At 50.3% G+C, this 27,609-nt stretch overlaps 1 protein-coding gene across 1 annotated transcript; it reads right to left on the bottom strand.

Moving 5' to 3' along the window:
• Nucleotides 1-14,264: 14,264 nt before the first annotated feature.
• On the bottom strand, nt 14,265-18,430 carry LOC100193244 (uncharacterized). The gene is made up of 6 exons (NM_001138394.1): nt 17,834-18,430; nt 16,930-17,020; nt 16,663-16,856; nt 16,026-16,147; nt 15,001-15,479; nt 14,265-14,913 (listed from the first exon to the last, which is right to left on the bottom strand). Exons 1-6 carry the CDS (start codon nt 18,350-18,352, stop codon nt 14,612-14,614), a joined length of 1,707 nt encoding a protein of 568 aa, NP_001131866.1. The 5' UTR covers nt 18,353-18,430; the 3' UTR covers nt 14,265-14,611.
• Between the last annotated feature and the right edge of the window lie 9,179 nt (nt 18,431-27,609).

Genomic DNA, 27,609 nt, shown 5'->3' with positions numbered 1-27,609 from the left:
TCATTTGCAGACATCAGTTCAGGATGCCGCGCACGAAGAATGCGTCGGCGCCAGGGGGAGGCGATGATGAGGATCCTCGTCGCCCCTTCAGGCAGGTCAAGGGCAAGACTGTTTACTTGGAGCAGCAGGAAGGCCGCAAGAAGCGGCGTACGGACAGAGAAGCTCGTGCAGCGGCAGCAGCTGCAGCAGCCGCTGCGCAGGCCGCGCTTGGAGATCAGCCGCAGACTCCATCCGATCAGATTGCATTCCGTGTTCGTCGTCTCACCTCCCGGCCTCGCTCCTCCTCTCACACCTCCGCTTCCACTCCGCCTCCCACTCTGCCTGCTCCCGTCACTCCTATTGCTCCATCCACCTCCACAGCCATACCCGCTACCTCCACTACGCCAGCTTCCACTGCTCCTCCTGCTCCCACTCCCGCTTCAGCTCCTCCTGTCCCTCCACCTCGTTTCCGGGAGCGTGATGAGACTGAGGTTCGTCCTCTGGTTTCGGATCCTCGACTGTTTGACCTTCAGCGTGCTACAGCGGCACGGGTACGTAGGTTCAGATACGTACCCGTGGAGTCTTGGCTACCAGCTCAGAGAGACCCTGCAGCAGGTGACCTTTTCAGCACACGTATTCAGGAGTCATTTTTCAGAGCTCAGATGTCTGCTCAGATAGCTCTGCGAGTGCACCGGCTTTTGGATCTTCCAGCCTTTCTGCTTGCAGCCGATGCTGACTCTGAGGCGCACCTCACCTATCTGCCTGGCCTTCAGACCCTTCTAACTATCAGCGGCAGGTATGTTGAGGAGTGGGTCCGTGTCTTTTACGCCTTTGTTTGGATAGACCCGGATCATCACTGGATGAGGTTCCGCTTTGAGCGTGAGGATGTCACAATTACTGCCAGTCAGATCCGCCAGCTATTTGGATTCCCTGAGTCGACGACTCGCCTTCACAGTCTCTGCTACGGCACTTCTGACCCTCCTCGTCGCCCTCACTGCGGTGTGGCTCCGGGTACAGCTCACGCCGCGGCTCTGTTCCGCCCGCCCTTCACAGATGGGTCGCGACGTTCACCGGCAGATTTTACTACAGCAGCAAAGTACTTATATGAGCTCATCAAACGGACTCTTCTGCCGAGGATGGGATACAGGGAGGCTACCACTCATATTCAGCTTTGGCTCCTTGGTGCCCTGGTCTCCCACTCTGAGTTTGACGTTGTGGACTTCCTGATTTGTGAGATCGAGGACACCGTTCTGGATGAGATTCGTGCTCGTCGGCAGTTGCCTTATGCTCACTACTTGTGCCACATCTTTGCGCAGCTGATTCAGCCCCCTCGATTTCAGAGCACCCTTGAGGCCTCACGCCTTGTTTTTGGATCCTACCGTCCTGCGCCTGAGATTCCTGTGCCAGCTTCTGCTTCTGTGTTTGACTCTCAGGCCGAGGATGCAGCTCTTCGACAGTTTGACACTCAGGGTACAACAACTGATGATGATGATGATGATGATGATTTTGGGGTTCCTCCTCCGCCTCCGCCTCCTATGCCTCCACGCTCACATGATCATGAGGCTGGGAGTTCTAGTGCTGCCCCTGCTCCTCCTCAGGCTATGGACCCTGCTCTTGCTACGATGCTGGCCAACCTGGCGGCCGAGCAGGCCCGGTTATCCGAGAGGATGCTCTCGATGTTTCAGAACATGCAGGACAGGCAGGATGCCCTTCAGCAGCAGCTACTTCAGGATCGGGCTGAGACTAGGGCATTCATGGCTCTTATGCTTCAGCATTCTGGTATCTCAGTACCTCCGGTTCAGTCTGCTCCACCTCCTCCGCTTCACGCTCCGGTGGTGCCATCGATTTTGTCAGGACCCCCTGTTGGTACCTCTCCGCTCCGGCCGGTCACTTTGGCGTTCACCTCTCCGGTTCTCAGCTCTGTCTGCCCGCAACCGCCAGTGCCACCAGCATCTGCTGTTACCACTACCGCTATGGCAGTATATGTGACCGCTTCTGTTCCGGTAGCTCCTACAGCGCAGCCTCAGTCCGAGTCAGTACCAGCTCCAGCTTCTACCATAGATCCTGGATCCGAGACTGACTCTGACCCTCCGCCGGCGTTCGCTCTGCTGCCTCGACCTCGACCGGATGCGCCCCCATCGCCTCCTCCTGCTTCAGATGTTTAGGTTCAGGTCCCTTTTGGTGTTTGACGCCAAAGGGGGAGAGATATGAGTTGTGAGAGCTAGGGGGAGTTAGAGAGTTAGAGAGAGACTCATTTTGATGTAATATATGTGCTTGCTACTCTCTGTACTAGCTTGATGTTTTTGGCTCACAAACTCGTCATATACTCTCTCGTTGCTTATGATTGACTTTGTGTATTATGTTTTCACCTTATACTTTATCACCAGTCCTCTAGTTCTTGTTTCATTAATTTAACTTCACTTTTATATGAACAAGAATCTGATGATGTGAAAGGGAAATGTGCCCTTGGGCCATTTCTAAGTATTTTGGTGATTGAGTGCCAACACAAGTGCTTAAGTGTGAATTTATGCTCATGGATGAACAAAGTGCAAATCAAGAGTAAAGGTATGTTTCTAAGCCTTAGTACATTGGTTTTGTGTACTAATACACTTGTCTAAGTGTTAGAAACAGAAAGAAGAAGAAAAGAAAAGAGGTGAAAAAGGCTTGGCTGTGTACAGCCAAGACTCAGCTCAGTCTGGCACACCGGACTGTCCGGTGGTGCACCGGACAGTGTCCGGTGCGCCAGGCTAACTCGGCGTGAAGTGGCCGCTCTCGGGAATGTACCGGCGATGTACGGCTATAATTCACCGGACTGTCCGGTGTGCACCGGACTGTCCGGTGAGCCAACGGTCGGTCGGGCCAACGGTCGGCCGCGCGATCTGCGCGGGACACGTGGCCGAGCCAACGGTCGGAAGGGGGCACCGGACATGTCCTGTGCGCCAGCGGCTCCCAGATCTGCAACGGTCAGCTGCGCCATTTAAGGAAAGAAATCGGGCACCGGACAGTGTCCGGTGTGCACCGGACTGTCCGGTGCACCCGACGACAGAAGGCAAGATTGGCCTTCCAGATTTGCTCTCAACGGCTCCTAGCTGCCTTGGGGCTATAAAAGGGACCCCTAGGCGCATGGAGGAAAAAACCAAGCAACCTTAGAGCATTCTTGATCATCCACACTCAGTCTTTGCGCATTCGTTTGTCATTCTCAGTGATTCGAGCTCCGTTCTAGTGAGAACTTTGAGATAGTCTTTTAAGCTCGATTCTTGGCCGTGTGTGTGCGCAATTTGCTGTGGATTTGTGTGTGTTGCTTCCCTCCCTTACTCCGTACTTCTTTGTGAAATTCAATTGTAAGGGCGAGAGACTCCAAGTTGTGGAGATTCCTCGCAAACGGGAAAAGATCAAAGTAAAGAAGAACACCGTGGTATTCAAGTTGATCATTGGATCACTTGAGAGGAGTTGAGTGCAACTCTCGTCCGTTGGGACGCCACAACGTGGAGTAGGCAAGTTTTGTACTTGGCCGAACCACGGGATAACCACCGTGCCATCTCTGTGTTTGATTTCTTGTGGTTATTGTGTTCTGACTCCTCTCTAGCCACTCGACAATTATTGTGCTAACACTTAACAAGTTTTTGTGGCTATAAGTTTAAGTTTGACAGGATCACCTATTCACCCCCCCTCTAGGTGCTCTCAATTGGTATCAGAGCCGTTCTCTTCAAGAAGGGACTAATCGCCCGAAGAGATGGATCCTAAGGGGAAGGGAATCGTGATCAACGACAAGGAGAAGGAGTCCTTCGTCAACGAGCCGAAGGATGACAAGCCTACTGACTCGGGCTCGGGCCACAAGCGCAAAGATGGGAAGAAGAAGAAGACAAGGCGCATCAAGGAGATCGTCTACTACGACGATAGCGATGAGTCTACTTCTTCCCAAAAAGACGACGACAACGACTACAGGAAGACGGTCAATTCGAACTTTTCATTTGATTATTCTCGTATTCCACATAGTTCGAATTTGCATTTGCTTTCCATTCCTCTTGGCAAACCTCCACACTTCGATGGGGAAGACTACGGATTTTGGAGTCACAAAATGCGTAGTCACTTATTCTCTCTCCATCCAAGCATATGGAAGATTGTAGAGAATGGAATGAAATTTGATAGCTCGGATAGCCCTATGCTTATAAATGAACAAATCCATAGAAATGCACAAGCTACTACTGTTCTATTAGCATCTTTGTGCAGGGAAGAGTACAATAAGGTGAGCGGCTTGGACAACGCCAAGCAGATATGGGACACCCTCAAGATCTCTCACGAGGGGAACGACATCACCATGCTCACTAAAATGGAGTTGGTGGAGGGCGAGCTTGGACGATTCGCAATGATAAGGGGAGAGGAGCCAACCCAAACGTACAACCGGCTCAAGACCCTTATCAACAAAATAAGGAGCTACGGAAGCACGCGATGGACGGACCACGACGTCGTCCGCCTAATGCTAAGGTCCTTTACCGTCCTTGATCCTCATCTCGTAAACAATATTCGTGAGAATCCCAGGTACACGATGATGACGCCCGAGGAGGTACTCGGAAAATTCGTAAGCGGGCGGATGATGATCAAGGAGGCGAGATACGTCGATGACGCTCTAAACGGTCCAATCAATGAGCCTCAACCTCTTGCTCTCAAGGCAACAAGAAGCAAGGAGATGCTACCTAGCAAGGTGGCACAAATTGAGGCGGCCGGACTTAATGATGAAGAGATGGCTCTCATCATCAAGAGATTCAAGACGGCACTAAAAGGCCGCAAGGGGCAGCCAAGCAAGACCAAGACAAAGGGGAAGCGCTCATGCTTCAAATGTGGTAAGCTTGGTCATTTTATTGCTAACTGTCCCGACAATGATAGTGATCAGGATCAAGGGAACAAGAGGGAGAAGAAGAAGAACTATAAGAAGGCAAAGGGCGAGGCGCATCTAGGCAAGGAGTGGGACTCGGACTGCTCCTCTTCCGACTCCGACAATGAAGGACTCGCCGCCACCGCCTTCAACAAATCAACCCTCTTCCCCAACGAGCGTCACACATGCCTTATGGCAAGGGAGAAGAAGGTATGTACTCGAAACTCTACCTATGCTTCTTCAAGTGAGGACGAATCTAGCGATGAGGATGAAGTAGATTACTCATATTTGTTTAAGGGCCTAGATAGAACCAAGGTAGACAAAATTAATGAATTGATTGATGCCTTGTATGATAAGAATATGCTTTTAGAAAAGCAAGAGGATTTGTTGTATGAAGAACATGATAAATTTGTAGAAGCACAAAGATCTCATGCTCTAGAAGTTAAAAGAAATGAAATGCTTTCTTGTGAATTATCTTCTTGCCATGAGACAATTTCTAAATTAAGGAGCATTAATGATGATTTGAATGCTAAGTTAGAGATTGCTGGTAAATCTACCTCTTGTGTAGAAAATGTTGTAACGTGCACTAGGTGTAAAGATATTAACATTGATGCTTATAGTGAACACCTAGCTTGCATTTCTAAACTAAATGAAGAGGTAGCTAGTCTTAATGCCCAACTTGAGACTAGCAAAAGTGATTTTGAGAAACTAAAATTTGCTAGGGATGCTTACACGGTTGGTAGACACCCCTCAATTAAGGATGGACTTGGCTTCAAAAGGGAAGCCAAGAACTTAACAAGCCATAAGGCTCCCATCTCCGCCAAGGAGAAAGGGAAGGCCCCTATGGCAAGTAGTGCTAAGAAGAACCATGCTTTTATGTACCATGATAAGAGACAAAATAGAAGCGCTTATAGGAGTTACAATGCTTATGATGATTTTGATTCTCATGACATGTTTGCTTCTAGTTCTTTCTATGTGCATGATAGAAATGTTGGTAGGAGAAAGGTTGTTCACAATATGCCTAGGAGAAATGTTGTTAATGTTCCTAGGAAAGTTAATGAACATTCTACAATATATCATGCTTTGAGTGCCTCCTTTGCAATTTGTAGAAAGGATAGAAAGGTGATTGCTAGGAAATTAGGGGCAAAATGCAAGGGAGATAAAACTTGCATTTGGGTCCCTAAGACAATTATGACTAACCTTGTAGGACCCAACAAAAGTTGGGTACCTAAGTCCCAAGCCTAAATTTGCCTTGCAGGTTTATGCATCCGGGGGTTCAAGCTGGATTATCGACAGCGGATGCACAAACCATATGACGGGGGAGAAGAAGATGTTCACCTCCTACGTCAAGAATAAGGATTCGCAAGATTCAATTATATTCGGTGATGGGAATCAAGGGAAGGTAAAAGGGTTAGGTAAAATTGCAATTTCTAATGAGCACTCTATCTCTAATGTGTTTTTAGTAGAGTCTCTTGGATATAATTTGCTATCGGTTAGTCAATTATGCAATATGGGATATAACTGTCTATTTACAAATGTAGATGTGTCTGTCTTTAGAAGAAGTGATGGTTCACTAGCTTTTAAGGGTGTATTAGACGGCAAACTTTATTTAGTTGATTTTGCAAAAGAAGAGGCCGGTCTAGATGCATGCTTAATAGCTAAGACTAGCATGGGCTGGCTGTGGCATCGCCGCTTAGCACATGTGGGGATGAAGAACCTTCACAAGCTTCTAAAGGGAGAACACGTGATAGGTTTGACTAACGTGCAATTCGAAAAAGATAGACCTTGTGCAGCTTGTCAAGCAGGTAAACAAGTGGGAGGAGCACATCACAGCAAGAATGTGATGACCACCTCAAGACCCCTGGAGCTGCTACATATGGACCTCTTCGGACCCGTCGCCTATCTAAGCATAGGAGGAAGTAAGTATGGTCTAGTTATTGTTGATGACTTTTCCCGCTTCACTTGGGTGTTCTTTTTGCAGGATAAGTCTGAAACCCAAGGGACCCTCAAGCGCTTCCTCAGGAGAGCTCAAAATGAGTTTGAGCTCAAGGTGAAGAAGATAAGGAGCGACAACGGGTCCGAGTTCAAGAACCTTCAAGTGGAGGAGTTCCTTGAGGAGGAAGGGATCAAGCACGAGTTCTCCGCTCCCTACACACCACAGCAAAATGGTGTGGTAGAGAGGAAGAACAGGACGCTAATCGATATGGCGAGGACGATGCTTGGAGAATTCAAGACCCCCGAGCGTTTTTGGTCGGAAGCCGTGAACACGGCTTGCCACGCCATCAACAGGGTCTACCTTCATCGCCTCCTCAAGAAGACTTCGTATGAGCTACTAACCGGTAACAAACCCAATGTATCTTACTTTCGTGTATTTGGGAGCAAGTGCTACATTCTAGTGAAGAAGGGTAGAAATTCTAAGTTTGCTCCCAAAGCTGTAGAAGGGTTTTTGTTAGGTTATGACTCAAATACAAAGGCGTATAGAGTCTTCAACAAATCATCGGGTTTGGTTGAAGTCTCTAGCGACGTTGTATTTGATGAGACTAATGGCTCTCCAAGAGAGCAAGTTGTTGATTGTGATGATGTAGATGAAGAAGATGTTCCGACGGCCGCTATACGAACCATGGCGATTGGAGAAGTTCGGCCACAGGAACAAGATGAACGAGATCAACCTTCTTCCTCAACAACGGTGCATCCCCCAACTCAAGACGATGAACAGGTTCATCAACAGGAGGCGTGTGATCAAGGGGGAGCACAAGATGATCATGTGATGGAGGAAGAAGAGCAACCGGCACCTCCAACCCAAGTTCGAGCGGTGATTCAAAGGGATCATCCCGTCGACCAAATTCTGGGTGACATTAGCAAGGGAGTAACTACTCGGTCTCGATTAGTTAATTTTTGTGAACATTACTCCTTTGTCTCTTCTATTGAGCCTTTCAGGGTAGAAGAGGCCTTGCTAGATCCGGACTGGGTGTTGGCCATGCAAGAGGAGCTCAACAACTTCAAGAGGAATGAAGTTTGGACGCTGGTGCCTCGTCCTAAGCAAAATGTTGTGGGAACCAAGTGGGTGTTCCGCAACAAACAAGACGAGCACGGAGTGGTGACGAGAAACAAGGCTCGACTTGTGGCAAAAGGTTATGCCCAAGTCGCAGGTTTGGACTTTGAGGAGACTTTTGCTCCTGTGGCTAGGCTAGAGTCCATTCGTATCTTGCTAGCATATGCCGCTCACCATTCTTTCAGGTTGTTCCAAATGGATGTGAAGAGCGCTTTCCTCAACGGGCCAATAAAGGAGGAGGTGTACGTGGAGCAACCCCCTGGCTTCGAGGATGAACGGTACCCCGACCACGTGTGTAAGCTCTCTAAGGCGCTCTATGGACTTAAGCAAGCCCCAAGAGCATGGTATGAATGCCTTAGAGATTTCTTAATTGCTAATGCTTTCGAGGTTGGGAAAGCCGATCCAACTCTTTTCACTAAGACATGTGATGGTGATTTGTTTGTGTGCCAAATTTATGTCGATGACATAATATTTGGTTCTACTAATAAAAAGTCTTGTGAAGAGTTTAGCAGGGTGATGACGCAGAAATTCGAGATGTCAATGATGGGCGAGTTGAACTACTTCCTTGGGTTCCAAGTGAAGCAACTCAAGGATGGCACCTTCATCTCTCAAACGAAGTACACGCAAGACCTGCTGAAGCGGTTTGGGATGAAGGACGCCAAGCCCGCAAAGACTCCGATGGGAACCGACGGACACACCGACCTCAACAAAGGAGGTAAGTTCGTTGATAAAAAAGCATACCGGTCAATGATAGGGTCTTTACTTTATTTATGTGCTAGTAGACCAGACATTATGCTTAGCGTATGCATGTGTGCTAGATTTCAATCCGATCCTAAGGAGTGTCACTTAGTGGCAGTGAAGCGAATCCTTAGATATTTAGTTGCTACGCCTTGCTTCGGGCTCTGGTATCCAAAGGGGTCTACCTTTGACTTGATTGGATATTCAGATTCCGACTATGCTGGATGTAAGGTCGATAGGAAGAGTACATCGGGGACGTGCCAATTCTTAGGAAGGTCCCTGGTGTCATGGAATTCTAAGAAACAAACCTCTGTTGCCCTATCCACCGCTGAGGCCGAGTATGTTGCCGCAGGACAGTGTTGCGCGCAACTACTTTGGATGAGGCAAACCCTCAGGGACTTTGGCTACAATCTGAGCAAAGTCCCACTCCTATGTGATAATGAGAGTGCTATCCGCATGGCGAAAAATCCTGTTGAACACAGCCACGCAAAGCACATTGACATCCGGCATCACTTTTTGAGAGACCACCAGCAAAAGGGAGATATCGAGGTGTTTCATGTTAGCACCGAGAACCAGCTAGCCGATATCTTTACCAAGCCTCTAGATGAGAAGACCTTTTGCAGGTTGCGTAGTGAGCTAAATGTCTTAGATTCGCGGAACTTGGATTGAATTGTAGCATACAAGTGGTTATGCCTTTGATCATGTTCATTCTGCATTTTGTTGCTTATTGTGGTGCTCAAGTTGTACAAAAATTCCCTGGACCTCACAAGTCCTTGTGTAAGTGATGCACATATTTAGGGGGAGTTGTATTACAACTTGACCCTTTGAGACTAACCATATGCTTGAGTTTGCTTGATTTAGTCTCGAAGGAGAATTAAAAGGGAAAAGGTGGACTTGGACCATGAAAGACTTCCACTGCACTCCGATGAGAGGGTAACTTATTCCAAGTTCATCTCATGAACTCTTATTGCCATTTGCTCTTAATTGAAGATTTTGGTGAGGCAATGGGATTAAAGGGCCAAGATTGATCCAGTTTTGGTGCTTGATGCCAAAGGGGGAGAAAATAAAGGCCAAAGCAATAGATGGATCAGCTACCACTTGAGAAAGTAGAATAGAGCTTTTGGTTTGTCAAAACTCTTAGTTGGCCTCTTGTGGGGAGAAGTGTTGATTATGGGAAATAGGGGGAGTTTTTGAAATCTTTTGATCAATCTCTTTTGGAATGACTCTCTTTATGCTTCAACATGTGTGTTTGACTTAGAGATAGAGATTTGAGTTTGATTTGCAAAAACAAACCAAGTGGTGGCAAAGGATGATCCATATATGCCAAAATTGAATCAAAATAAATTTGAGTTTTATTTGAAGTGATATTGCACTTGTTCTAGTTGCTTTATGTTGTGTTGGCATAAATCACCAAAAAGGGGGAGATTGAAAGGGAAATGTGCCCTTGGGCCATTTCTAAGTATTTTGGTGATTGAGTGCCAACACAAGTGCTTAAGTGTGAATTTATGCTCATGGATGAACAAAGTGCAAATCAAGAGTAAAGGTATGTTTCTAAGCCTTAGTACATTGGTTTTGTGTACTAATACACTTGTCTAAGTGTTAGAAACAGAAAGAAGAAGAAAAGAAAAGAGGTGAAAAAGGCTTGGCTGTGTACAGCCAAGACTCAGCTCAGTCTGGCACACCGGACTGTCCGGTGGTGCACCGGACAGTGTCCGGTGCGCCAGGCTGACTCGGCGTGAAGTGGCCGCTCTCGGGAATGTACCGGCGACGTACGGCTATAATTCACCAGACTGTCCGGTGTGCACCGGACTGTCCGGTGAGCCAACGGTCGGCCGGGCCAACGGTCGGCCGCGCGATCTGCGCGGGACACGTGGCCGAGCCAACGGTCGGAAGGGGGCACCGAACTGTCCGGTGTGCACCGGACATGTCCGGTGCGCCAGCGGCTCCCAGATCTGCAACGGTCAGCTGCGCCATTTAAGGAAAGAAATCGGGCACCGGACTGTCCGGTGCACCCGACGACAGAAGGCAAGATTGGCCTTCCAGATTTGCTCTCAACGGCTCCTAGCTGCCTTGGGGCTATAAAAGGGACCCCTAGGCGCATGGAGGAAAAAACCAAGCAACCTTAGAGCATTCTTGATCATCCACACTCAGTCTTTGCGCATTCGTTTGTCATTCTCAGTGATTCGAGCTCCGTTCTAGTGAGAACTTTGAGATAGTCTTTTAAGCTCGATTCTTGGCCGTGTGTGTGCGCATTTTGCTATGGATTTGTGTGTGTTTCTTCCCTCCCTTACTCCGTACTTCTTTGTGAAATTCAATTGTAAGGGCGAGAGACTCCAAGTTGTGGAGATTCCTCGCAAACGGGAAAAGATCAAAGTAAAGAAGAACACCGTGGTATTCAAGTTGATCATTGGATCACTTGAGAGGAGTTGAGTGCAACTCTCGTCCGTTGGGACGCCACAACGTGGAGTAGGCAAGTTTTGTACTTGGCCGAACCACGGGATAACCACCATGCCATCTCTGTGTTTGATTTCTTGTGGTTATTGTGTTCTGACTCCTCTCTAGCCACTTGACAATTATTGTGCTAACACTTAACAAGTTTTTGTGGCTATAAGTTTAAGTTTGACAGGATCACCTATTCACCCCCCCTCTAGGTGCTCTCATGATGTGTATGCGCTCACTCTTATTATTATGGTACACGTTATTTCTGTCAAAGATTACTGAGTATAAGTAACCATTCTTTCTATTGACAGAAACTTCAAAACAAACTACTCTCACAAAACTTGTAGGGTTGTCATCAATCACCAAAAAGGGGAGATTGAAAGCATCTAGGCCCCTGGTTGGTTTTAGTGATTAATGACAACGTAATATTATATGTGACTAACGTGTGTTTTGCAGAGACAAATGGTAAGTTAGGTCGCATGACAGATAGAAGTACTACAACGGTGAAAACAATCCCGGAGATAAGAACTCAAAGCGACGGCTAAAACGACGAAACAAAAGGTGAAGGTTTACGGAGTCCGAGTGTCAAGGAGATGTGGACACTCGCGATTTAGTTAGGTCTTTTATTCTCTTTTAGCCGTACTATAAAGAGGGGTTGTCGATGAGTAGTTTGACCAAGAGAGTTCTAGTGTAGTGTTGGTGCACAATCACACTCATATACAGTGCTAGGTGTCACTCTAGAACTCACACACAAGTTAGAGCGAAAACCGATTTGAAAATCAGCTGAAAAACAAGAGTTGGTGTTTCTGGCTTTGGGGCACCGGACTGTCCGGTGTGCACCGGACTGTCCGGTGCACCCTCTGCCAGGTGGGGCCAGGCTGGTCCACGGCAGAGGCTTTCCCCTTCGCAGAAACCCGAGAGCGCAGCTTTCAGAGTTGAATTTTAGTGGCACACCGGACAACGCACCGGACTGTCCGGTGTGCACCGGACAGTGAACTGTTCACTGTCCGGTGCGCCATGAGTCCAACGACTAGCTGTCAGAACTAGCCGTTGGAAACGACCGTTGGCGCACCGGTGGCGCACCGGACTGTCAGGTGCGCCATTGCGCAGTGAAATGCCTGTAACGGCTAGTTGGTGGGTGAGGGCTATTTATACCCCCTCCACCCACCATATTCAATGTCTTGCACTCCACATTTATTCCAGCACATTGCTAGAGCATTGCAAGCACCAAAAGCCTAGTGAGGATATTAGAGAATCATAATCCGCGTTTGTTCCTCATTAGCGCTAGTGAGAGCCACCTAGAGCACACACCACTTGCATTAGGCTTCTCTTGGTCAAGCGAAAGTCTACGGCTTGTTACTCTTGGTGATCGGCATCACCTAGACGGCTTGGTGGCGTTGGGAGCTCGGTGATCACCGTGAAGATCTTGTTGGTGACCCGACTCAAGTTTGTAAGCGGTCTCGAGGGATCCACCGCGCCGGAGTGGCAAAGGATCATCTCGTAGTGAGCACTTGGTTCTTGCGAGGACCAAGGGGAGCGATACCCTTGCGCGGGTGCTCCAACGAGGACTAGTGGAGAGTGCCGACTCTTCGATACCTCGGGAAAAATTGGAGGAGTCTTCTAAACTTTGCTTTACATTCCGCACTTAATTCAAGCACTTTACATTGTGTATTTGTTTAGCAAGTATTTGAAGTATTGTCTTAGCTTTGTTGCATTTCTAGTATTATATTCTTAGTGCTAGTTGTTGGGGTGAAGTTGGGCTCTTGCTTAGCTCTTGCTTAGGTTTTAATTAGTGTTGATTTTTAGAAAAGCCCAATTCACCCCCCCTCTTGGGCATCATGATCCTTTCAGTTTGTTTGCTTTTTGGTAGATCTAGGAGGAGTGTGTGTTTGCCGACTAATTAAGGGCGTTCCTAGTGGCTAGCTATTTCACTAGCTAGATTCACTCTCTTTTCTACATAGATAGAAAATATGGGGAAAACGAGAATAGCTAGCGACGAGTAAATAGATAGGAGATTTCACATATATTACATATAGTACTAAGTACCAGTGATGAGTTAAATTACTATTTTTTTATTATTCTCCCACCTCCACATCAGCTAGCTATTTGAGACAACCATTGCGGACACCCTAATGGCTTAGCGGGATAAATTCCAAGCTTTTATCTCTGTCGCGCCCACTCACGCAACAGTATCGTGATCAGTTATGCTGGCAACCTGACAGCACCGACATGTGGGTCCTTGGCTTTAATCCGTACCATATTCTACTGTTTCTATAGTGTTTTGTCTCTGCGGATTAGATTGCAGCTGCAACAGTTCAAACAACTGACTTTAATATGAAGCGAACAGACAATCTGACAGCACCGACAGGTGGGTCTGAGTCGCTTGGCTTTAACCCATACTGGCTTCTACTGTTTTTACAGTGTTTTGTCTCTATGAATAATGAATTGCAGCAGCAACAGTTCGAATATGCGACTTTAATCCGAAGCGAACTACATCGATAGAGCTGAATGCAAAAGGATTTAATTGCGCCGTAATTCTTTATTTTGGAGGCCGAGCACCTCTGTTTAGGAACAGATGTGGTTTTGCATCTTGTGTCTGTGTCTCCCCCTCACTTGTTCAACGAAGGGTTGGGACTCCTGGTCTTGGAGACCCAAAGGGCAAAGGCTATGCTCGTGTCGGCCAAAGCCCAGAGCTAGGAAAAAGGCTCAGTGGCTCACGTTGTACAAGTCGACGTGTCTGTTCGTCTCAACATGTAAATTGACATGTACTACGTTTTGTTTCCCTCAACAAGCCACGCCCGTACGCTCCTTGAAGCAGGCCGAAGCCAGGTTCGGCCCATGGGGAACAAAAATGGACCGGGCCTCCAAGTAAGTATATAAAGATCTACAGACCATCGATCCCCAGGTGCTACAAACAAATCATGGCCGGGGAGAATATAATCAGATTGTGGCCATCAAAATCCGACTCTGTCAGACAGCGCTTCTAAGTTCGCTTCTGTGTAAATCTCTGATAAAAAAAATCAACATGAACGTAGAATCCGTAGTGTATCGAAGCAATCCATCCATCGCTCTTCTAGATTCTAAATCCTATATACCCCTTCATATTTCTCTGTAAGTAAGCCCCCCGTAATATTGAGATTCTCGTGAGAGCTAGGTTATCAACGAATCCAGATTCTCTAAAAAAACTCTTCAGAAAAAAAAGGTATACCAAAGAGGCCTAGGCCCATAGCTTGAGTCGCTTTTATACCACACAAAAACATCAAACCAACTACTTGCACGATAAAAATCACCTAAGCCTACAAGTAGTACAAGAGTTCTAACACCAGCCTGAAAGCCACAGATTATTGCCACAGTTCCCTGGGCCAGACTAGAGCCTAGCATAGCATAGCAGCATCTGATACAGCGAAAACAAAGGGCAGCGATTTAGGCGCAGGGAAGGAAGAAACCGTCCTTCCAAGGTGCCGATAACACGCGTGTTCCTTCCGATACGGGACCGTGCGGCATGGAGGTAAAGGTAAGGCTCTTCTACCTCAGGGTACGTTCATCACCTGGATGGACTGCAGCATGTCCGAGAGGGCGATCACGAGGTCCCCAGACTGGATCATGCCCCTGGCCTTGAGCAGGGAGAAGGTGCGGTTCAGGTTGCTCTCCATGTCGTCCGAGAAGGCGAGGCGGAAGGGGATCAGGCCCCACTGCAGGTTCAGCCGCCTCCTGACGGACGTCGACGTCGTGAAGGCGAAGACCGGGCAGTCGGGGCGGCACCGCGAGAGCAGGGAGGCCATGTGCCCGGTCTTGGTGAACACAAAGACGGCGTCCACTCCCAGGCCATTAGCTGCAGATTAAAAAAAAATATCGTTCTGTCAGTAAACAAAGTAATAGGAACATGCGACAACAGGAATATGTCATGGCAGCAGGGTACCCATTTTAGCTGCTGAGTTGCAGATCTCCTCCGATATCTTGTCGGAGAAGGAGGACGAGACGCTCCGGAGCTCCAGCGCCTCGTGCCGCTTCTCCTCCCTCCACCACTTCTCGATCCTCAGGCTGACGCTCCTCAGAACGCTGAGAGCCTTGTCCGGGTACCTCCCCATTGCCGACTCGCCGGAAAGCATCAGGGCGTCGGCGCGCTGGCGGACGGCTTCGGAGACGTCCGCGACCTCGGCCCTGGTGGGCGTGGGGTACTCTATCATCGACTCGAGGAGCTGGGAGGCGACGATGACCGGCTTGTTCAGCTGCCTGCAGAGCTGAACGATCTTTTGCTGTATCGAGGGGACCTGCTCCAGGGGAACCTGCGCCCCCATGTCCCCTCTGGCTACCATGGCGCCGTCTGACGCTCGGATGATCTCCTCCAGGTTCTTTAGAGAGTCGATGCTCTCGATTTTCGCAATGACTGCCATGTCACTGATCGTATACAACAAAGCTTTGATGAAACGAACGAGACATGCCAGAAATACAACGTTATGGCATTTCTAGTAAGAAAAAAAAACATATGCAATGCTTTTTTTATCTGGATGTTTCCAAGGCCTACTTAATTAAAGCATAAAGCAAATACAGTAAGTTTGATATTTCAGGGAGTTGGGGCCTTTAAAGGTTTTAAGCTAGGTAACTCTGTGGAATATCACTAACTAATCACAGAACATGAGATGGGTCATGGAAATTTTTAATGTGTGCAGAGCAATTATAGGGGCTGAGAAGTTATGGATGAGTTTGGTCATGCGATTTTAAACAGTTCTAATTCTTCTCTGAATCACATTGTTGAACAAATTTATTTGAGTACGTCCCATGAAACGCTACCAATATGAATAATCATCCAGGGTTGACCAGTGACCAGGAAGCAACCAGCAACAATGGCTAAGCATCCAGAACAGTTCTAGGAACACCCATCATCAGTTTGACAGTGCCGAATAAGCATAAACTTAAATTAGTATAAAATTATACGGTTAGTACCTTCCACGGCTCCTTGCAGCTATGTAGCTTTTCAAGTGCCTAATTACTTCTGCAGACTTGACAAATGAAACAGCGATGAAATCTACACCTTCGGCAATCCCAAAGTCTATGTCAAGCCAATCCTGCACAAGTTGTCACAAGAAAAGGAGCACCATTGTTATTATATATTAATGTCCACTACTATAAGATTCCATTTCACAACTATACAACTCTAGTTGGCAGTAGCGGAGGACAAATAAAAAATGAGGTATGGCTAAGGAAAAGGTAAAAATACAAGCAATGTGACTTGAACCCAAGACCTACTGCTTAAAAAGGAGCCACCTATCCACCACGTCAAATCTTCTCTTGTGAATATAATGGAAGATATGAATCTTTTAAAATGTATGGTATGGCTAAAGCTACACTAAGCCATAATGGCTCCTCCGCCACTGCTAGTTGGTAGCAGCCTTCTTTAGAAATGGCTGATAAATTATCCAGAGATGAGTTTCAGTGCACAATGTTTTGAACTGATCATGTTATTGATAAAGAAGAAGAAGCTGTAAATCCATTGTAACGCGAGGTAAGCTATAGACTTGTAGGGTTTTGCTTACAGTATTTTTTGGTCATTACAGTAGGACATTTACGCTAGTGCATTTACCTTTGATGAAATTGTAGGAAGCATAGCATTCCTCTCACGGACGATACTGCCGTCACGCCAGAATGTAAGATTGGCACGTGGCAACAATAAACCAGGATCTGTGCAACGGCACTTAACATCTGGTCCTATCTTCTCAATCACCTCAAACCGAGCCATTCCACCATCCACAAGGAGCTCATCACCAACTCTCACATCTGTGTAGGATTTAGATGCAACGTTACGCTAAAGAACAGTAACTACAAACAATATTAACAAATAGGCCAATACCTTCAGCAAATCCATCATAGTTCACATTAATAGTTCGTTCTGGGAGAGGCAATTCAAATGATCTAACACTGAACGTCCATACTTCTCCATCCTGTGGGATCCAATAATGTGACAGGATTTGATAGTTACTTCATGAACATTTCGATACAAAGAAAATGGTAACCATTAGGCAAATAATGTAGCTGAAGAAAACAAGGAATTTTGCACAAGCACAAAGTCAAACTTTTAACTCTATGGGCAGTGACCCAATCACTTATATCAGCTGACAACTATAGAAGCAGTTTAGTTTCTTTGAATATTGATAGAATGTATTATGTAAAACATAACTATCACCAGATGCAACCATCCAGTAACATTTCTATGCGGAGTTGCGGACATCAACATTAGCTACGTACAAGAACCTACATGAGGGTCGAGGCTTAGGCGTTAGCCTATGATATAGAAAACTGATATTTTCGAGAACCTCACTGTCTGTCACTTTTAACAAAATCTTGGCGCCCAGCTGAAAATTGAAATGCAAAGAAAGATAATACATGGTGCCTTTTACTATGGCGTTTTGTTTCAGTTACTTTTGGAAGCCCTGAAATATTCTGCCGGTTTCAGTATTGAATGTTTCATAAAAGATGTGCATTCTTTTCCCTTCTATAATGGTTGAATTTGGGATTGCTAGGTTTGGTGCAAGTATTATGAATTACTACAGCGAAGAAATTGACTAACGGGCGAACACCCTTGACCCTCTCTCCTTTCTCCCTCATCCACATTGCACAGTTTCCTTCGAAACTGTTCCACGGAATACGTTGAAGACTTCTACGGTGAGGCGCGTTCACTCTGGTCTGGAAAAATAAAAACTGCATCGGCAAGCCCAACACAGACCGATGATGAAGAATTGAAGAGAGCAGCTCACCTCCGCCTTGACCGAGGATGCGCCGCCGAGGTCCCCCATGTGGATCTCGCTGCCCTCGGTGTCCATCATGACGGCGACGGCGAAGCCCTTCTCCTCGTTGAGGCTCCTGACGGCGCGGATGGCGGCCCTATGCCACTCCCTGTCGCCGTGGCACATGTTGAGCCGGGCCACGTTCATCCCGCCGACGGCGAGCGCCTCGAGCTGGTCCGGGCGCGAGGTGGCGGGGCCCACGGTGCAGACGAGCTTGGTGCGGCGCGTGCTCCGGAACCCGTTCTCCCGCAGCTCGGCCTCCGTGGCGGCGTCCACGTCGATGGGCCGGTCGGACGCAAAGATCCCGTTCGGGTTCGGGGGGAAGGCGGTGAGGTCGGAGGCGGTCGGGGAGGTGGAGCGGAGGCGGAGGGGGAGGCGGTGAGGGCGGAGATGGAGGAAGGGAGTGGGCGCGGGAGGAGAGAAGGGCGAGCGGGTGGCGGCCCTGTGGGCCTCCGGTGTGTGCAGAAGGGAGTGGGCGGCGCTGGCCATGGCGACGGCGGCTGGGGAATGGGAGCGGTGGTGGACTGGAGTGGAATGGGAGGGAGATGCGGTGCGGTGGCGTCAGCGTGTGAGAACTTTTTGGTTTTGTTGTGCCGTGTGCGTTGGCGGAGATTGCGAGGCGGGCTCACAGTTTGCTGTGGGAGGGGTGACGTGGCGGGATACTTTTGGCGGTTCTGTCCTACGTTGGCAGCACAGTGTCTAGATATGTTAACGGGACCCGATCTCTGATTCCGCGCGGGGAATTCCCGAATATAGAACTAATTTAGTTCCACGGGGTCTAAATGGGGAAATTTTAGTCCCCGTCGGATTCGCGGGGATGGGATGGAGGACTATCCCCGTTCCCCGTTCCCCGTGTACCCGCCCCACGAAACTTTTTTATTCCATATTAGTCAATTTATTTGTTAAAATTATAGTAAAAACTCAGTGCATCACATGTTATAAAATAGCAAACTAAACTCTAAAGTAGATGTCTCTTGTAATTTTCAATCTTGTTTGTTAAATTCGTATTAATTTGATACAATCAATTTAAATTTATCTTTAAATATTGTATTTCTAGCGGGGACAGATTCCCCGCGGGGTTTCCCACGGGGATAAATTCCCCGACGGGGACGGAGATGGGAGAAAAAACTCCCCCGTGAACGTTCGCGGGGACGGGGACGGGGAATTTTTCTCCCGGTGGGGATGGGAAGCAATTCCCCGACGGGGAAATCCCCGTTGCCATCTCTAACCGTGTCCTGGACTCGTCACTTGTCGGTTGTCCTCCAAAACGCAATGGCTAGATAAGAGATAGCAATGGTTAAAAAACTACCGGTTATTATTATCCCATATTTATACCCACGATAAGAGAACAATTATGTCCGATCACCTATACTCACATATCCATACTCATGTAGATATATGTCACCCATATTCATAAAGATTATTAAAATAATGCATTATATAAACGTCAAGTACATCCATCTAAATATCATTACAAAATTTATAATAACATTCAATCATTCATTCAACAACACTCTGTAGAATTGGATAAAGTAACAACTCTATGATTGTACCACATAACACATTATATATTCTATTATATGGTCATCAAATAGTAGTTAAGCCTTCTATGATTGTATCATCCAAAAGTTTGTTAAATAGTCAAAATAGATGGATAATCGAATCCCACGTTCACGCTTTTATACTGTGTATTCTATACCCATGGGTTAATGGATATAGGTGAGGGCGAAATGTTCTAATACCTGTTAACCATTGGGTGAAGTTTTTTACCCAATAAAAGCACAATGAGTAGAATATTTAGCTCATATACATACCCTTAGAGTAAATACTCATCGGGTATCGAATCACGGACACCCATTGCCATATCTAGGCTAGATACCAGGAGCCTGTTTAGTTGCCTGCATGATTGAGCATGGCTTGTATGTGAGTCTAGCTCTGACTGGCTTAGCTAAGCACATGCAACATCTTGTGTTTGGTTATCTACATGTGTTCAGTTTGATTTATTAATGATGTTGTTTAATTGCTGGTATAAATATTTGTTGCATGAGCTAAAAACTTATTAAATAAATTTAAAATATAGTAATAGATACTAATTATATGTAAAAATTATTTAATAGACATCAATTACAAGTTAATAGACACTAATTATACGTTAATAGTCTTAATTTTAAATATCTAATTTTTTGTTTCAAATATATATAGAATGAGTGGTGTAGTTTTGTTTGCAAAAAATATCAAGAACATGGATATAAAATCAGTTTGGTAATGTCGGCGTTTCGGACCCGCGAGGACCGTTAACCGACCAGTGAATTTGTCGCTGCGTGTCCCTTCCCAGATAGGTTGATGCAAGATGGAACACAAGAGGGAAATGAGACTTATGTTATCTTGCACCGGGGTACTCGTAGTAGGGGTTACAAGCGTTGCGAGAGAGCGAGAGCGAGAGAGAGAGAAAGAGAGGGTTTGGCCATGAGGTGAGCTGTCTGAGTCTACCTCTACCGCGTCTCTCCTACTCTGCCTACCTCTGCTCGCCTGCCTTCGCACGTTCGTACGTTCCGTCCCCCTCCTGGGAAGGCCCTGGACATCCCCTTTTATAGATGCAAGGAGATAGTCCAGCTGTACAATAGGGGTGTAGCTACGTGCTAACGTGGCTGGCGGAGAAGTGACTTGAGCCCTGTACATGTACCAACGTGGCCGTCGGGGAAGTGCCTTGAGCCCTGTAGAAGCATAGCTGGCGGTGCGGCATGGATCCTGCTGACTTTTCCTTGCTTCCGTAGGGGGTTGAGAGTAACCGACGTCATGGGTTACACGGGGAACCATCATTACCTGTTACCGGAGTAACTTAGATGGGACACTGGTCTTGTTCCTTCGTAGCCTGAAGCGGCTAGCTAGGGGTAGGGTAATGATGGATCCCCAGTAGCGTAGCTGATCCGAGGCCGAGGTCGGGCGAGGTGGAGACTTCTCCTGAGACCGAGGCTGAGGTCGGGCGAGGTTGTGACTCCTCCCGAGACCGAGGCTGAGGCCGAGGCCCAGGGTCGGGCGAGGCGGAGACCTTCTCCCGAGGCCTGGGGTCGGGCGAGGCGGAGCTCCTTGTCACGCCCGAGGCTGAACTCGGGAGAGGTCACGACTTACTGTTGCTAGTCTTACCCTGGTGGTTGGTAAAGTAGCCGGAGCGGGGCGAATAGTGCTGTTTTCCTATCAGAACGGTCAGTAAAGGGGCGAAGTGACTGCGGTCACTTCGACCTTGCCGACTGAGGCACGCGTGTCAGGATAAGGTGTCAGGCGATCCTGCAATAAATGCACATGCGATATGGTTGGTTGGTAAGGCGATTCGGTCGAGGTCGCTGCACGACAAAGTTCGCCCGAGCTTAGCCTTGGGTGAGATGGGGGTGCGTCTGTTGACTGAGGGGACCCTCGAGCGAGGCGTGAATTTGTCCGGGACTATTGTCTTCGCCCGAGGCTGGGCTCGGACGAGGCGAGGTCGTGTCCCTTGGGAAACGAGGCCCTAACTTGAACCGTGTTTATCAGTCGTTGATGGTTTGTTCTGAAGATGTTTTCCAGCCGGGTTAAGGAGCATTGGAGGTACCCCTAATTACGGTCCCCGATAGTAGCCCCCGAGCCTCGAAGGGAGTGTAGGTACTCGCTTGGAGGTTCTGCCGGATTTTTTGCAAGGGGACCGGCCCTTCTCGGTTGTATTTTGTTCCGATGGGTGCGCGCGAGCGCACCCGTCGGGTGTAGCCCCCGAGGCCTCGGAGGAGTGGTTTTGACTCCTCTGAGGTCTTAATCCTTTTTGTGATGCCTCGGTCAGCCTTGTTGTTCCCTCATGCGGCCTGGCCGCAGCCCGGGTGCACGATCAGGCTCCGAGTTTTTAAGCTGGTTTGTTGACGTGGTCAACAGTTTGGCCGTAGCCTGGTGCGAGAGCAGCCCCTGAGCCTCTACACGGAGCGAGAGGACGATCAAGGACCGTCTCGACTTTTATTGTACACCCCTTCGTCGCCTTTCCGCAAGGAGGAAGGGAGGGAAGCGCCGTGTTACCCTTGGAGGGCACCGAACACGGTGTTTCCAGTGAGTTGCTAACGGGTGATCCGAGTGGACGCCCGAGCCCCGTTCGATAAGGGTCGGCTAGTGGCCTAGAGGCGCGCTCCAAAAGTACCTGTCGGCGTTTCGAAACCCTGGGGGGGTCCCTGGACCGACGAGTGAATTGTCGCCGCGTGCCCCAGCCCAGATGGGTCGGCGCGAGGCGGAACGCGAAGGGGGGAAAAGCAGCCGGAGGGAGACAGGCGTGGGAGGTGGAACCCGCGGCCTTCGTGTTAGCCCCGCGCCCAGGTCGGGTGCGCTTGCAGTAGGGGGTTACAAGCGTCCACGCGAGAGGGAGCGAGCGGCCTTGCGCGAGCGCCGTCCCGTCCTTCCCCGCGCGGCCAACCCTCTGTAAGAGGGCCCTGGACCTCCCTTTTATAGGCGTAAGGAGAGGATCCAGGTGTACAATGGGGTGTAGCAGTGTGCTAACGTGTCTAGCGGAGGAGAGTTAGCGCCCTAAGTACATGCCATCGTGGCAGCCGGAGAGGTTTTGGCACCCAGTTCGTGTGGTGTCGTGGCCGTCGGAGGAGCGCTGGAGCCTGGCGGAGGGACAGCTGTCAGGGCTGTCGAGTCCTTGCTGACGTCCTCTTGCTTCCGTAAGGGGGCTGAGAGCCGCCGTCGTCATGGAGCGTGCGGGGCGCCATCATTACTCGTATAGTGGAGCGAGCCAGATGGGACGCCGGTCTTGTTCCCCGTAGCCTGAGTCAGCTCGGGGTAGGGTAATGATGGCGCCTCCTGTTGACGTGGTCGATTCGTGCCCTAGGTTGGGCGAGGTGGAGGCTCCTCCGAGGTCGAGGTCGAGTCTGTCTTCCAAGGTCGAGGTCGAGTCCGAGCCCCCGGGTCGGACAAGGCGGAGTCCATCGGCTGAGGCCAGGGCTGAGTCCGAGCCCTGGGGTCGGGCGAAGGGGAGTTCGTCGTTCTTCGAGGCTGAGCCCGAGTCCGAGCCCTGGGGTCGGGCGAAGCAGGGTTCGTCGTCTTCCGGGGCTGAGCCCGAGTCCAAGCCCTGGGGTCGGGCGGAGCGGAGTTTGTCGTCTTCCGGGGCTGATGTAACGCCCGAATTTTGAGTTGGATTTTTCTTCTTCTTTCTATATCACTCTTCAAATTCAGGTGTTACCTCTCTTTCCCCTTTTCTTTTCGCTAAAACCTCAACCGTCTTCAAAACCTTAAGTTACGTGATAATAGTAAACCCTAGGGTTAATTTCTTTGATTTGCTGCATCATGTCGAACCATGCATTTTTTTGGGTTGTTTGAAAGTGTGAAAGCATTCATATAGAAAATAGATATAAAAAAGGGAAAAAATCTTTTCTTTTCTCTCTCCTCCCTCCCCTCCCCTTTTGGCCCAGCCGCCTCCCCCCTTGGCGCGAGCGGCCCAGCTGGCCGGTCGGCCCAGCCGGCTCGCCCCCCCCTCTCGCGTCGTGGGCCGACTTGGCCGCGGCCCACCCCCCCCCCCCCGCGCGCCCCCGCTTTGGGCCCATGGCCGGCCCAGCCGCCCCTCCCTCCCCCTCCCCCCCAAATCTCTCTCCTCTCCCCCGCGGGCCCCGCCTGTCATACCCCTCCCCTTCCCCAACTCCCTCTCCCCTGCCCTAGCGCCGCCGCCGCCCTCCCCCTGCCCTAGCGCCGCCGCCGCCGCTCCCCTGCCCTAGCGCCGCCGCGCCGCCCCCCTGCCACGGTGAGGCCCCCCCTCCTCCCCTCTCCTTCCCCCTTCTCCCTCCTCCTCCCTCGCCCGCCCGGCCACCCGGTTCGGCTGGCCCCGCCCCGGCGTCCCGCGTCCGGTCGCCCCCGCCCGCCCCGTCCGGCTCCGGCGAGCCGCCTCGGCCCCCCCGGCGAGCCTCCGCCCCGACCCCGCCTCGGCGAGCCACCCCCGCCCCGACCCCCGCGTCCGGCCGCCCCCGCCCCGACCCCGCCCGGCCCCGGCTCGGCCGCCCGCCCCGCCCCTCCCCCGCGTTTGGCCTCGGCCACCCGGCCCCGGCTCAGCCGCCCCCCCACCCCGGCCCGGCCGTCCCGGCCCCTGCTCGGCCGCCCCCGCCTGGCTCGGCCGCCTCCCGCGCCCGCCCCCGGCGTTCCCCACCCCGGTTCGGCCGCCCCCCGCCCCGGCTCGGCCGCCCATGCCCCGGCCCCGGCCCAACCGCCCTGCGCCCGGCCTCGGCCGCCCCCGCCCCGCCGTGCCCCGGCTCGGCCGCCCCCCCCGGCTCAACCGACCGCCCCGTGCCCCGGCTCGGCCGACCCCGGCCCGATCGCCCCCACTCTCGGCCTCGGCCGTGCCCCCGCCCTGCCCGTGCTTCGCCCCGCCGTGCCTTGCTCGCGTCGCGTCGGCCCTCGGCGTGGCCTCGAGCTCGGCCAAGCGTGCCTTCGGCGCGCGGCCTCGAGCTCGGCCAGCGCACGGCCCCGACGCGTGCGCGACTCGTTCGCGGCACATTAAGTGTGGTTTTGCGCGTGCGCGTGCTCGCGTAGCGTTCTGGCGTAGCTCGTCGTGCTCGCGACGCGACGCATAGCGCCCTGTTGCGCTCGCGACACGATCGTCTACCCCTTAGCCCCGTCTACCCCCCCGTATCCTATATGCGCTAATCACGTTGTTTATATTAATAAGATAGGAGTCTCAATTTGGAAATTGGTTACGTTAGTTAATTTGTATAACCAATCGTCTATCTTATTCAATGTTAATCTACTAAAAGTGGTCACGTTTACATTAGTGCATGTAGCTAATTCTTTTGTTAGAACCAATTGGAACTAGAACACGTGACGTCTAGTTATTCACCAACCCGTAGTGCGTCTCGGGCATGAGCTTTAACTCTCGCGAGACCTTTTCTCATTTCTTTCTAACCATGGTAAACTCATTATTGTATGTGGTATTCTATGCATGTTTAATCTACTTGTTCTCTTGTATGGTGTATTGTTGGTTTCCTAATTTCAATGGATGGATGTATGTATGCTTGCAATCGCTTAGAGAACGATCCGGTTGGAGAGCCCGAAGAACTCGCAGGAGAAGCCCCTGAGCAGCAGTCGGTTGGTGGAGGCAAGTGTCCTTTGACCTATCTCTGTCCTATTCATTCTTTAATTCACCTCCCGCATTACACATTTATACTTAAGGACTGACTAGCTTTTGTTATCCATGTCCTTGTTTACCTATTTGGGTCGGATTATTATTATTTAGCTCTATGCTATTGCTCAAACTCTAATCAATGAACATGATGAGATTATATATGATACGCTGTTTTCCCTTCTCTTATTATGATGTTGTACTTGTGGTCTTCAAGGGGGCTCGAGCGGTTTCTCGAGTGCCTCTCCGTAAGGACCTGTTCTATGGATGACCGCCCGGGAAAACAGTGCAACCATGAGGGTGGAGTGGGACGCCCTTAGCTGAATAATTAGAGGAACCGGGGGGTAGTTCGCTTAGCCGTTGTGCCGTCAATGGGGCTCGGTGTATGCGGCTCGCTCTGCCAAGGTTGATTTGTCCCTTGGGGAGGAGTGCGGTACATTTAGGAAACCTAACGGGTGGCTACAGCCCCGGGGAATCTTTGTAAAGGCTACGTAGTGATGCCCTGCTGGGTCACCTTGGTAGTGATCAATGGAGAGTCATGATCTCCGGGCAGAAAGGGAATCATGGCTTGTGGGTAAAGTGCACAACCTCTGCAGAGTGTTTGAAAACTGATATATCAGCCGTGCTCGCGGTTATGAGCGGCCAAGGGAGCTCCAATGATTAGCGGTACTTGATCAGAGGCATTTTGGTTTACAGGTGGCAATGAGACTGATGGTTTTGGTTATGTCTATGGTGCTGGTAAGTGGTATTCTTTCCGTTTGGAAAGGGTACATCGGGCTAATAACTTGGGTTAATGTTAAAACTTGGCTTTCTACTAGTAAATAATAATCTGACCAATTAAAAGCAACTGCTTGACTTACCCCCCCACATAAAGCTAGTCCACTACAGCCAAACAGGATGCTTGCTGAGTATGTTGATGTGTACTCACTCTTGCTCTACACACCAAACCCCCCCCAGGTTGTCAGCATTGCAACCACTGCTCAGGAGAAGATGAAGCTGTGGAACGAGACTTCCAGGAGTTCCAAGACTACGACGAGCTCTAGGCGTGGGTTAGCGGCAACCCCCAGTTGGCTGCCTGTGAAGGCTGCGTTTATCTACGTTTCGTGTTCGCACTTTGATTTATTGTAAGGACTATATGGACGTCTCAGACGCATGATGTAATCGACTATTATTTCCCTTTTAAATATTATTTGAGCACTGTGTGATGATGTCCATGTTATGTAACTACTGTGTACGTGAATTGCTGATCCTGGCACGTACATGGTTCGCATTTGGTTTGCCTTCTGAAACCGGGTGTGACAGCTGAGCCCGAGTCCGAGCCCTGGGGTCGGGCGAAGCGGAGTTCGTCGTCTTCTGGGGCTGAGCCCGAGTCCGAGCCATGGGGTCGGGCGAAGCGGAGTTCGTCGTCTTCCGGGGCTGAGCCCGAGTCTGAGCACCGGGGTCGGGCGAAGCAGAGTTCATCGTCTTCCGGGGCTGAGCCCGAGTCCGAGCCCTGGGGTCGAGCGAAGCGGAGTTCATCGTCTTCCGAGGCTGAGCCTGAGTCCGAGCCCTGGGGTCGGGCGAAGCGGAGTTTCCTATGACGCCTGAGGCCGGACTTGGCCGCTGTCAGCCTCACTCTGTCGAGTGGCTCAGTAGTCGGAGCGGCACAGGCGGCGCTGTCCTCTTGTCAGACCGGTCAGTGGAGCGGCGAAGTGACTGCGGTCACTTCGGCTCTGTCGACTAGAGGGCGTGCGTCAGGATAAAGGTGCCAGGCCACCTTTGCATTAAATGCCCCTGCGATTTGGTCGGTTGGCGTGGCGATTTGGCCAAGGTTGCTTCTTGGTGAAGACTGGGCCTCGGGCGAGCCGAGGGTGTGTCCGTTGCTAGAGGGGGTCCTCGGGCGAGACGTAGATCCTCTGGGGTCGGCTGCCCTTGCCCGAGGCTGGGCTCGGGCGAGGCATGATCGCGTCCCTCGAATGGACTGATCCTTGGCTTAATCGCACCCATCAAGCCTTTGCAGCTTTGTGCTGATGGGGGTTACCAGCTGAGATTTAGGAGTCTTGAGGGTACCCCTAATTATGGTCCCCGACAGTAGCCCCCGAGCCTCGAAGGGAGTGTTAATACTCGCTTGGAGGCTTTTGCCGCACTTTTTTGCAAGGGGACCAGCCTTTTTTGGTTGCATTTTGTTCTGGTGGGTGCGCGCGAGCGCACCCGCCGGGTGTAGCCCCCGAGGCCTCGGAGGAGTAGTTTGACTCCTTCGAGGTCTTAGTGCGTTTCGCAACACTTCGGCTAGTCTGGTTGTTCCCTCATGCGAGCTGGCCGTAGCCCGGGTGCACGGTCGGGTCCCATGTTCTCGGGCTGGTATGTTGACGCTGTCAACGGTTTGGCCGGAGCCGGGTTTGCGAGAGCAGCCCCCGAGCCTCTGCACAGGGCGAGAGGACGGTCAAGGACAGACTCGACTTTTTTACATACGCCTTTGCGTCGCCTTTCCACAAGGAGGAGGGGGGAAAGCGCCATGTTGCCCTCAGAGGGCACCGAACATGGTGTCTCCGGTGAGCTGCTAGCGGGTAATCCGAGTGGACGCCCGTGCCCCATTTGTTAGGGATCGGCTAGAGGCCCGGAGGCGCGCTCCAAAAGTACCTGCGGGTGATCTGCC

The sequence above is a fragment of the Zea mays genome, chromosome 7, assembly GCF_902167145.1.
Source record: "Zea mays cultivar B73 chromosome 7, Zm-B73-REFERENCE-NAM-5.0, whole genome shotgun sequence".
Taxonomy (NCBI): domain Eukaryota; kingdom Viridiplantae; phylum Streptophyta; class Magnoliopsida; order Poales; family Poaceae; genus Zea; species Zea mays.
Note: the sequence above shows the minus strand (reverse complement) of the source record. Positions and strands in the feature narration are given on the sequence as shown.

Coding starts and splice junctions, on each gene's coding strand:
- LOC100193244 (NM_001138394.1), bottom strand. CDS start 18,352: ATGGCCAGCGCCGCCCACTCCCTTCTGCACACACCGGAGGCCCACAGG. Junction 16,148..16,662: donor TTCCTACAATTTCATCAAAG/GTAAATGCACTA, acceptor CAACTTGTGCAG/GATTGGCTTGACATAGACTT. Junction 14,914..15,000: donor CAACTCAGCAGCTAAAATGG/GTACCCTGCTGC, acceptor TTTAATCTGCAG/CTAATGGCCTGGGAGTGGAC.